Raw genomic sequence first — 12,859 nt, forward strand, 5'->3', positions numbered from 1 at the left:
TGACACCTTCCTTTGGATTTAGCAATTAAGTAACCTAGCAAGAATCAATCTCAGTATATGGATAAGGCGGAGGCCCAATGGCAATGCAGGAGGGGAAGTATGGGATAAGGAAATAGAGACAAGCATGAGATTTCTCGGTCACATCTGGAAGAGTGATTTTAGAAGATGAGGAGCAGTTTCTGCTTGTTTCCTTATTTACAAGAATGGAGCAAAGAGTAGAAGCAACTAGCAGAAAATAAGAGCATGAACAGTAGGAAAAAGAAGGGAGGAAATTTAGAGCTAGTTAACAGAGAAGGCAGGAGGGGATGGGTTTTTTTAAACATCAGACACTCATGCCCTGAGAATGGAATAAAGAAAATGAGTGTTGAGGTAAGAGAGGGAAGCAGAATAGAGCATTCCAAAGGGAACTGTGTAATAAGAGCACAGAATCCTGAAAGTCAAGTAAGTGTTCAGGGAGAGGGTAATCCAGAGTATAGCAAAAGTTTAGGATTGAGGGAACAGTGAGAAATGAGCTGAAAAGATAAGTTGGAGCAGATTGTGAACAAACTTAATGAGCAACAGCATGTTAGAGAAGGATGTTAAGAAGGAAATTAACTCTGTAAGATCTGTGAATGCTTTTGTTTTGTTTAAGAACACTCTGAAAGCAACATGATAAATGGATCAGATCGAGAAAAAGAATACAGGCATCACCTTTTAAAGCCTTTCTGTCTGTTTCTCTCTTCCTTCATTTCTCTCTGTAACCAACCTTCCTTAATTAAGCACAAGTGGAAACTGAAGTAGAACTATTTTAGAATTCATTTCATTTATTAAATAAAGATTTATGTGGTCCTGTACCTAGTTGTTAAATATAGCTGAATCAAATAGGTAATGTTTCTCTCTTACAAAAAAAAAAAAAAAAAAAAAAAAACACACAAAAAAATCCTATATTATATTGCATTTTAAAAAATACCAAAGTCTTCAATAATTTTGTCTTTGTGCCATAGCCCTCAGTTTATATATATATATATACCCCATCTCTGAAGTGTGAAAAATAGACAATCACTTGCACCAGAAAATTTGAGAAACTCAAAAAAGGGGACGAAGATAGGTTGCGTATCTGCAGCTGGAAACACAGAAGGTTATAACAATCACTAGTTCAGCTCTTTACCCTTTACCAAGTGCTTTTCCAGAACCTTATTTTATTTAACTTTCACAACAATGCTATGAGATATACATATTGTTATCTCTATTTTCAGATAAGAAAATTAATTTTTGTCTATTTTATTCCACAACCTAGAACAGTGTCTGGCATACAGTAGGTCTCCAATGAAAATGTGTCAAATGGCTGGGGAAGGGAGGGGAGGAGGTTCAGAGAACTTATGTAACTCTGATAGGGTCATATGGTTACTGGTGGAGCCAGATCGCAACCCTAGGTCCTCTGACCCTCAATCCTGTATGTTCACATTGTTTCACATTGCTGAAAAGAGGAAGGAGGAGGACCGAGTAGAGTGACTGAATATAACCATAATCTGCTTTATAATTGTATGTGAACTGATTAAAATTTCCTGAACTAATTAAAAGTTCCCTGCTGTCAAGCAACAAACATCAAGTCCAGTATACTTCCTCCTATTCTTAGACAAGCTACATCGGCAACCTTAGAGTTCAGGGATCCGCGGTATCTGCTCACTTAATTCTCTCCATAGGTCACGTGACCTATTCTAAGCTACTTCCTCCTGTTACATTTAAGTTGTGTCTGCAGAACAGAAAAGGCTTCTGTATGGGTAGCCTTCTGATATGAGCTATCTCCTAATTTTTCTGCCGGCAAATTTATCATTTTTTGTAGGAATCTATCAATCCTGGGTTCAGATCCTGACACTTCAGCTTAGTTAGCTATTTAATATTTGGTAAGCAATCACTTTCATGAGTCTGTTTATTCATCTATGAAATGGGTATTTTAATCTACTGCTCAGGATCACTATGAAGATAAAATGGGACAATGGGTATGAATACGTAGTACAAGCTGTACAGTGCAGTGCACATGGCAGGGATCAAGAAATAAATGCTGTTAGCCAACACTTCAACCTGGGTATATGAAAGTTCTTAGATCTGAGAGAGGAATTCAACCACAAGTCCATAGTTCTCATCATTGAGGAGGAAACATACACAGCAGGCATTACAGGTCCCCTCTTTTTCTTCAGGACACCACACGGTAACAACACTGTAAGAAAGGAATACTGAATGGAGAGTACTCGAAGATGAGCTTTTTGTCCAAGGACATGTTTAGTCATTGACTGACCTATGCTGCTTCTTCCCAAGATTTATAAGCATTACCACACAGAATAAATTATAGAGCTAGTTTTTGAAAGAAAATGACACAAAAACTGTAACATGAAAATAATGTTCTCTAAGAACTGTAAAGGCTCTTAGAGAATGTCTGTTTCAATCCTCTCATTTGTCAGAGTTTGGAAAGTCAAAATCCAAAGAGGCAAAGTGGTTTGCCTAAGAATACACAGTAGTACATTTTTAATGGTACAAACAATTCTAACTACATACATTCCTCTGTGTTTCCACAGCAATCCTATGTATTCTAATTACCATACTATATTAAAATCCTATTTAAATGTCTGTCCTCTCTCCTGTTGGACTGGAAGATCCCAGTAGGCAAAACCAATGCCCAAGTTAACATTATATACCCAGCACCTGGCTTGTGCTTAGATGCTCAACTGTACTGAACACATTCCAGTTAAACCATTTTGTAAATTTGGGGGGAAGGTATGAAATTTTGGAAAACTTGCTATTTAGGCTTCCATTACTTTCTGCTTAGCAAGATACTGAAGAGGCTAATGTTATTATAGATTTGAATTTGGATACTGAAAGACAGTAACAATCTTAGGTGGGCAGACAGGGACACTAAGGTAAAAATGGGTCCCAGAAAGCAAGGTCATCATAGAAGCACAGTCCTACTAACTTTGTCATATTGTTGGAATTTATTGACTGGGTCTCTAAGAGTCTCCTTCAGTCATTTTACAATGGCATTTGCTGAAACAACAATAACACAAATAAGACAATGAAATTGCTGGTGGGGATAGAGGGTGATATACTCACGTGGTTCTTTTTTAAGCACCTACAACTCCACAATCTCTCTTTAAAAGAAGTAGACACAAACAATTTTTAAGGAGAAAAAGGATTAAATTTAAGGAATCTACTCATAAAGTGACTTAAGAGTCAGATGTGAGTTCTGGTCTCCATTCTCTCACTAACTTCTTACTTGACCTTGGGCAAATCATTCCATTTCTCTGGGTTTACAAGAGAGACTGAAGTTCCAGATCCTGGTTCTGGTTCTGTCATTAACTGGTTGAGTAAACTTGAACAAGTCACTCTCCCTCTTTAGACCAGGATTTCCCCCATGTATAAAATAACTCAGATTATCTTCCAGCTCTAATAACCTAGAATTCTAAGCTGTAGACTGCTGCTGCTATGAGCGATGAAATTTTATGGAATCAGCAAGTTTGTGTTAGTCAGAAACAGGACATAAAGATAAAATATTTAGCAGAGAGAAGCCTCAAAAACCTCACTTGAGCTTTCCCCCCAAGTTCCAATTCAAATAATTTTCTTGAGCCACTCACAAGTCCTGTCCAGACTAGTAAACTTTGAACTCCCCTATTCTTAACAAAACACCCAGACTGACCAGAAAAGAATGGAAACAGGGGCTCCCAGGATAATGAACCAGTCCAGTCTCTTGGTTGTCCCCCTCTTTCCCACCACTGCGCTCTCCTATACCATCCCTGTCTGGACTGAGCCAAACCTATGTCTTTTAATGTACATTCTCCAATACTCAGCTCAAATCTCACTATTTCCATAAAGCATTCCCTTTCCATCTAGCCCACAACCATCTCTCCCTCTTTTAATGTCTATGGTATAATACACTGTTGTGCCGGAGGGGTTACATGCTGTTTGTAAGGAGTTTGTTACCACATCTGGCACATAGCAGTTGCTCAAAAAATGACAGTAGTTGGTGGTGTTGTCATAACATTAGCAGTAATCACATACCCTTTAGTTCAGTGCATCTTAAATTTAATGTGCATGTGAATAACTTGCAGATCTTATTCAAATGCAAATTACGATTCAGTAGGTGTGAGGTGGCATTTGGTAATCTGTAGCTCAAAAAGCTCCTGGGGGATGTCAATGCTCTTGATGCAAGAACCATACTTTGAATGCAAAGGGAAGTTTTAGGTAAACTTAAAAAAAAAATGTATTTGTCTTATATATTCAGCCAGACAGAAAGATCTTCGAAGAGAGATACTAAGTCTCATTTTTCTTAGCATATATACCCTATACAGAAGTGTTCAATAAACATCTGTGGACTTATCAAATCTGCAGTCTCTAGATATTCTAGTTAATCTCTATACTAGATTATATACTATACTGATTTTCAGATCAAACACTGAAACATAAAAGGTTGAAAAGCTCACTTGGTCACTGGAATTGAAATCACTGAAACAGAGGCAAGGGAGAATCTGAGAGAAAACTTACTTCTCCACCAGTAAGAATATAATATACAGAAAAACAACATATGCAAATAGATGCTTGTTCCTTGTTTAAACACAAAGATCTATAAAGTGCAATCTTAACTGCACTTCAAATTTAGGTATGAACCTTAGAAGAAGACATGCATTTTCAGGCATATAGATATAGATATTTTAAAAACAATAATAATAATTACTAAAAAGGTATATAATGAGGTTGGTTTCTTTCTTTTCTTTTCTTTTCTTTTTAGTGGAACAGAAACATTTTTCAATGATCCTTTAGTGTGCAATGAATCTAAAGATCTCAGGTAACCAATGAAAACATATTTCAAGCAAAAGAGAGAGAAAACACCTTCCAGTTTTCCTATCATCCTGGTCATTGAATAGGTCCCCAAATTCCATTGTCCACAATTACACTGCAGAAATTCAAAGGAATCTGCTGTGAAACAGGGTTGCTCTGAGAGGCTGCCTATTTTAACCTCTTCTTTTAAGTCTCCATTTATTTAAATTCTTGTTAAAACCCTCTTTATTTTAGCATTCCACAATTCAGATGGGGCCAATATTCTTAAATGTTACTAGGAGACTCTACTCTGACTTCCCATTCAAGCACTAGGAAAATAATATTGGGTGTGTGACACCTGCTCACAGAATACTACGTACGTAGCTTAAATTGCAAGACCAATTTACCAAAGTCAATCTTTAGAGCAAAAAGCACCTTTTTAAGTCACTGAGCTTGTCATAAGCAGACACCAGCTCCTTAACTCACAGAGACCTTTCAATAAAACCACTCATCAATATTTAACTGAGATTTTTTTTAAACAAATTTAGACACCTTAAAAGAAGACAGACTGTAATTCTGAGAACTGCTATTAAGCACAGAAACACAGAAGTGCAGAACTGCTGTCAAGCACTAGATTCAAACTAGGTTTATGAGTTTTAGTAAATCAATGTTATTACTTCAGAGAAAATGAGAAAACAGTTGGGACTCAGCCCGTAGGAAAGTGGCTTCTATCTCTTCCATCAGACGTCTAGTCTCCAGGGTAAAGCAAATTCTCTAGTTCATGCCAGCCAGGCAGCCTTCCTACAGAGTAACACTATCCAAGGAGAGGTTCAAATCTCAAGTCCCTGAAGCACTTATAAACACAAATCTATCGCAGCCTCCATACAAATGAGTATCTTCCTACCTGAGGGTACCTAAGTAGTAATTAGACCCAAAACAAATACCTTCAACGGGATAGGAGATCACGACAAGATACAGCAGGGTCCAATTCTTGCATAAAAAAAGAAGCACCAATATTATTCTCATTTCTCCCCTCCTTCTCCCGGCCTTTCTTCAAGACTCATCTTTTGTGAAGCTTTCTCCAATAACTTTGGCTCTCACTAATCACTCCATCTATTGAACACCTGAAACACTGGGCTCAGCTAATTATTCTAGATTCCTTTTTGTTAACTGTTTCATGTTTTTGTTTTGTCTCCCAAATTTGACTGTGAGTTCTCCATAAGGCCCCTATATTGCCTAGCCCCTAGATGGAGCCAATTACTAATATTGCTAATAATACAATAATAATAGTGAAGAAATAGAGTGGAGTGGCAACAGTGGAGTCAAAAAGGCTTCCGTTCAAATCTTGGTTTTACCATTTGCTGGCTGTATTACTGAACAAATTACTTGCTTTTTCTAAGCCTCAGTTTGGTGGTAAAAATTCAACAAGATATTATGTTAGAGCACCTAGTACAGAGTTTGGCATATAACGGATGCTCAGTAAAGCTTAGTTACCTTCCCTTCACACTTAACCAGCACTTGTTGATTTGAATGGAATAATTCTCCTAGGGGGCTGCCAGTGGCACCATCAAAGACTAACTTTCCAACTACATTCTTACGTGTGCCTTTGTCATATCCTGGCAAAGGTCCCTTCAGATTTTCTACTCTACTGTCCTGAGAAAAAGCCAATTACACATGTCACCCAAATGACTATTTAGAATGGTCATATCAGTTAGGGGCCAGCAGGAGGGCAACTTCACATCTACATCTCACTTCCATCACACCCACGCCGGCACTCTCTCCCTGCAGGTCTCCCAGTGAGAAAATGATAGAGAGAGGAGAGCAGCAAAGCAGCCAGAAGAGGAAACGGAGATAAACAGCTTTGTGGTCCCTCTGTGCCTCCCTCTTGAGAGGAAACACTTCGGTCTAGTCTCCAGCCCCAACTCTTCTGAGGAAAGAAAAAACAAAACGAAACAAAACAAAAAACCCTTCCCGTGTTCCAGAAGAAAAAGCAACCCCTTTTCCCCAACTCTTCATTTTTTTCAAGCCCTTCACCAGTCAATTCCACTATCATCTGCCACCCCAACCATCCCCTGGGTCAACTTCCTGCTCCATAAAATAGAACCTCTTTTAACTGGTTTATCTCGAGTGGACCTCATTCATGCTTTTATCAACCAGAGGTCACATTTTACCCTAGCCTTCACCATTTCAAGTTGGAATATCCCTTAAAAAAAATAAATAAATAAAAGAATTTTTGAAGTTCCCCATCTACTGCATTAAAGCAGATCTTTTTATTTGTGTCCCTTTACCCATCCAGAATATTTTCACCTCAGTCATCATCTTTCCAGTTGGAAAAACCTACCATCACTTCCACCCCAAAACATATACCAAAAAAAAAAATTTTTTTTTAATCTACAAACCCTCATCCCCTCTCCCCTCGGCTGCACAAAACACAAGAATTTTATTATTCTTAGACGACTCCACGCTGCCCGGGAAGAAGCCCTAGCACACCTGGTCTCCCACAGCTGTGCGCTCATCAACCTTGACGTCAGTACTGACACCACCTTCATGAGGCCAGGTGAACAAATACCCCATCGCCCTCTCCCCGCCAAACACCATTTCCGTTCCGAATTCGCCTCGATCCCCGTAAAGCAGAACCTTTTTTTTTTTTTTTTGGCCCCCAGTGTCCCTTCGGGGATCTGCGACCGTTTTCCCCTCGGCTTTTACGCGTCTAGGCTGAAAAGTCAGTTCCCTCCGTCCCCCGCCCCCTTAAAAAAAAACTACTTCTTAAGACTCGTCCCTGTCGGATAAAGTAGCTCCTGCTCTTCTGTGTTTGGGGATTTGAGCCCATTGCGGGGCTACTTCAGCCCGAGCTTCACCTCCCAGGCGGATCAGTGCCTCCCCCGCCCCGACACGCACACACCCCCGCGGGACCCCTCTCCCGGCGGCGGGACCCGGACCCTCCTTCTCATTGGTCTGAAGCGTGTCCCCAGCGCGGCCCCGGCTGCCCGAGCCCCGCGCCCCGAGCGGCGGGCACCTACCAGTCGGTGTGCGGCTCGTCGACGACCAGCAGCACCTTGGCCTTCCTGGCGGCGGCGGGCGCGGGCGCGGGCGCGTCCACCAGGCCGGCGGAGGCGGCCGTCTGCTTCACCGCCTGGGACAGCGAGCTGAAGAAGCTGCTGCCCACCGACGGCGCCGCCGCTGCCTGCGGCGCGGGCTGCGGCGCGGGCGCCGGGGCGGGCGGCGGCCTCCGCTCGGGGCCGGGAGAGGCGGCCGGGGGGGCCGACGAGGCCGAGGCCGCGCCGGGGCCGGGGGGCGGCGGCGGCGGCTGCTGGGGCTCCGGCCGCTGCAGGTCGGTCATGTAGCCATTGGGCAGGTTGGCGATGAAGCTGCTGTCCGACAGCCGGCGCCGCAGGAAGTTCATCATCTGGCTGGAGGGGCTGGGGGCGCGCGGGGCGGCGGGGCCGGGCGGCGCGGAGGGCGAGAGCGAGGCGGCTGAGGCGGCTGAGGCGGCTGAGGTGGCTGAGGCGGCTGAGGCGGCTGAAGCTCGGAGCGCGGCGCGCGAGCCCAGCAGACAGCGGCGGCAGACTGGGCCGGCCGGGCGGGGCGGCGCGAGGCGCGGCGCCAGGGAGCGGGCGGGGCAGGGGCGGGGCCAGTGGACGCCCCGCCCCGCGCCGCAGAGCCGGCGCCGCCCCCGACTCGCCGCCCGCGTACCCCGCACGGAACAGCCCGCCTGCTGAGGATGGGGACTCCTGGGCAGGGAGGACCAGGCCTACTGCGACCTGAGCGTGACTCTGTGGGGAGGGAGTGGGAGCCAGTCCTCCTTCCCAATAACAGGGAAAAGGGAGCCGAGAGCCCCTACCACCTACTTAATTGGGGGAGAAAGAGCCATGTCCCACCCGAGATGGAGGCGAAGGAAACTGTCCCCGCTCCCTTTGGAAGGAAGAGAGGTGTCAGCCTACCCCCCCCCCCCGAGGTGAGAAAACAGCCATTCCCCTGGAGCTCACACGGAGATACACACACACACACACACACACACACACACACACTCGCACATTCACGCACACACGCTATAGTGAGAAAGAAAAGAACGACCTCCTTTCCCAAAGCTGGGAGAAAGGTGCCATCTCTCCAATCCCCAGGTGAGGGAGGAAGGAATAGTCCACTCTCACTAACACACACACACTCACACTCACACACACACCCCCTACGGTGAGAAGAAAAAGAACTATCCCTTCCTCAACGCTCTGAGAGAAAGACATCTTCCCACCCCAAGGTGATGAGACAGAGACAAGACCTAGTGGGAAGACAAGGGTCATCTCTGCTTTGGGGAGGGAGGAAGAAGGGCAGACCCTTTCCACCGGGTCCTAGAAGCGTGTGTGGGATGCATTTTCTGCACCTGCACTTTAGGGATGGCTCACCTCAAAGCATGTATTTCTCTCCCTATTCCCATTAAAGAAAGGAAACCATGTGTAAGGCTGGAAATCAGCCCCTGCAGGACCCCCCAAGTGGAATTTCTAAGGCTCCACCACCCCTTCAACATTCATCTAGCTGGCAAGCATTCGTGCATTCTATGTAGTATCAAGAAGGTCACATCTTCAAGATCTTTCTATTTGTTTCCTCCAGTTCATTCATTGGCCAGATCTGCCTTGACCTCCATGAAGTCTTTTCTGATTACCCTCTTCCCATGGTCATGCCCTAAATCTGTGTGCCCCCTAGATCTTTGTTTGTCACCTCTCAAGCAGTATACTTAATTCCTGTGTTGAATTGGAGCAGTAAGCAGAGGATACACTTCACTTTCAGACCACGCTGGGTGCTGTGTGACCTTGGACAAATTGGCCCTCTGAACCTCTTTTCTTCGGCTGATAAAAGGAGATAACACTTTTCAAATGTGTTACACAGAGTAAGTGAGACTGTGTGCACAGTAGGTATTCTAGTAATGGTGGTTGGATTCTGATTCTTACTGGAACTAGTTCTCAGTAAGCATTGGGCTGAATGGAATCAATGAGCAGCTTGTCACTAACGTTGGCAGGCGACTCATGCTTCCTACATCCCAGCTGGCACTCAGCTTGGGAGCTGGAGATGCACAATCCAGCTCTCAGCCAGAGACCCAGTGATGTCCAAGAGGTCTTCAGTCAACTTATAGCTACCATATACCAGGGGTGGGTAGAGCCGAATAGACTGACGTGAATGGGAAGAGTCCCCTGCTTGTCACCATCTATATGGGCTGGAGGGGAGGGCAGGGGGGGGTAGACCTAGGAACAATCACCACAATAAGATGGGCAAGGTAGTTTAGGAGCACTGGGAGCAAGGGATTCATTCTGCTTCTGAGGCTTACGGATGGCTTCTCAGAGGCAGTGACATTTGAGATGGGTCTTGAGGCAGCTGTAAGAGTTTACCAGCAAAGAAGTGGGAAAGCACTCAGACGTTCCTTGAAAACTCCTCCAGGAACCCTTCCTTCAGTCCTCCGCGGTGGGCTAAGTGTTTCATTGCCTGTCCTTGGCTTTGTCATAGCCCTTGAAGAAATGATAATAAAATATTCTGGTTACTAGAACATAAGCTTTTCAAGCATAGTACTGTGTCTTAGTCATCTTTGAACCCCAACACCAAGCACAGTACCTGAAACAGTAAGGACTTAGCTGTTTGAGAATCTAATTGAACTCTTTCTTACACAGCTCAGTTCTTGTGTCTCCAGGGAATAAAACTAAGTCACCAAGAACTCAAGTGAATAAACTTAGTTTAATGTATCACACTTCCTAGAAGTTTGGTGGTGGTGGTGGGTTTTTTTGTTTGTTTGTTTGTTATTTAGGAAAATGAGAGGAATCTTTCCCAAAGGTTTGAATCTCTAATGATGGGATTTCAGACAATGTTATCACTTCAATGTTTTTGGATGAGTGGGGTATCTTTTTTGTTTAATTTCACTGAGTAATTCCCCCTAATCATTAAGCTTGTAGAGCATGAATAACATTTAAAAATCCACCAATTAACAAACATGTTTTGAGTACCTAATACACACAAGGCATTTTGCTAGGCACTGGAGGATAAAAGATTCAGAGGTAAAGAAAACTCAAGTTCTGCCCGTAAGAAGACAACTCAGAAACTTGTGATCACGTAACAGGCAATATCAGAGTAGTCTGTGTGTGACCAGAAAGTGGAGCAGACAGTGAGTGTTAAAGGAGCCAGAGGGAGAGGAGAACTCTGGGGCAGGAGGCGATTTCATGGGGGAGGTAGAGCCCAGGCTTGTAAGGGCAGAATTCAGACAGCCAGGACAGGGTGGAAGATGAAGAGATGGTGAGCGCGAAGGCAGGGCAGCTGGACTGGATACGTTGTAAGAATGTATAGATCTCACCTTTACTGAAAAAATTGAAAATGAATATATGTATGCATATGCATGACCAGGACATCGTGCTGTACACCAGAAATGGAGACATTGTAACTGATGTTACTTCAATTTAAAAAAATTTTAAAAAGAATGTATAGTTCTATTCCTTGAAGGCAAAGCCCTTCCCTGTATCATCACTATATTCTTTGAGTCTTAGCAGTAGTGCCTGGCACTCAAATATTTGTAAGAGAGGCTCTGAGAGGCTGTACTCGGGCATGTGTTTATGTTGGTAGTGTCTATCCTATATGACAATGCTTCAGTCATATAGGAACGTACATATATTCATTTTCATATTCTTTTCATCATAAGTTATGTAAGACATTGAATATAGTTCCCTGTGCTAAACAGTATAAACTTATTGTTTATCTATTTTATATATATATATTAGTTAGTATCTGCAAATCTCAAACTCCCAATTTATCCCTTCCCACCCCCTGCCCTCCCCAGTAGCCATAAGTTTGTTTTCTATGTCTGTGAGTCTGTTTCTGTTTTGTAAATAAGATTGTTTGTCTTTTTTGTTTTAAGATTCCACATATAAGTGATATCATATGGTATTTTTCTTTCTCTTTCTGGGTTACTTCACTTAGAATGACAATCTCCAGGTCCATCCATGTTGCTGCAAATGGCATTACTTTATTCTTTTTATGACTGAATAGTATTCCATTGTATAAATATACCACAGCTTCTTTATCCAGTCATCTGTCAATGGGCATTCAGGTTGTTTCCATGTCTTGGCTATATCCTGTTATCTTTTTAGATGGCAAGTACCTCACACTGAGGGATACTGTCTTCTGCTTCTCTCAGAATGACCTGCAAAGCCTGATAGAACAGCCAACACACAGGAAGTGTCCCAATCTTGGGAGCAAGATCTGAATGTTCCCAGAGAACTGCTTAGCTACAGATTCCTTCACTGATACAATGGAGGCTCAAGATGTTTAAAAATATTTATCAAATATTCCACTGATTTATCAAGTTATTTTCTGGTAGGTTTTAATAAGAATATTATTCTCATGGAGGAACAGACTATTTTCATATAATTGAGCCGGAGTAGTTATTAATTAGCTGAATATGATCAGAAGATTTTCATTAGTTGGCACAACTGTAAATCAAACCTGCTTAAACCAATATCCTCTATGTCCCACTGAGTCCTTGCCACGACGTGTCTTTGCACCATGCAAAGACCCTGTATGAAAAATAGGCTTGGGTTTTTCATAAGCTGTAATGAAAATCTTTTCCTTATCCTTACCTGTGGGTCTAGCTTCCAGATGCAGGGAGAACATACAATCTTCATGTGTCTTAAGTCCTGCCTTTTCTCTGGAATTGAAGAGGGAGCAGGCTTGGGAAATGATGCAAAATATAAAATTCTGGTGCAGTTAGAGCCTTTCCTACCTCTCTCCCTCTGAGACCAACCAGCCATTCCCCATCTCCTGGGTGAAGGCATTTCTCCCAGAGCAATCAGTTGTGTGTGGGAGGGTGTCCCCCTATCTTTCTTAATCATTCAGGGCCCAACTAAGCCAACTGTCAGAATCTCAGAAGTCTCTTCCAGCTCTAGAAGCCTGGGACCCTGTGAGGCCCTTCCTTGTGTAATCTTGATCTGCCCACTGAATTGTAAACACAAGTAAACAGCTGGTGACTGCAGATGAAAGAATTCTGCTAAAACCAGGAACCGATTTAAATGCTTTACCACCTCTCTGATTTCTCTCTTCCCCTTGA

General features: G+C 43.3%; 1 protein-coding gene across 1 annotated transcript in view; it reads right to left on the reverse strand.

Annotated features, from left to right (window-relative positions):
• SYN2 (synapsin II) overlaps positions 1–8,321 on the reverse strand; it is a gene marked incomplete at its 3' end in the record, with an annotated part of 133,818 nt that extends 125,497 nt beyond the window's left edge. The window contains 1 exon segment of the mRNA XM_064496248.1: positions 7,806–8,321. Coding sequence (XP_064352318.1) covers positions 7,806–8,191 — 386 coding nt within the window.
• Positions 8,322–12,859: the final 4,538 nt, after the last annotated feature.

This window comes from Camelus dromedarius, chromosome 17 (assembly GCF_036321535.1).
Source record: "Camelus dromedarius isolate mCamDro1 chromosome 17, mCamDro1.pat, whole genome shotgun sequence".
Taxonomy (NCBI): Eukaryota; Metazoa; Chordata; class Mammalia; order Artiodactyla; family Camelidae; genus Camelus; species Camelus dromedarius.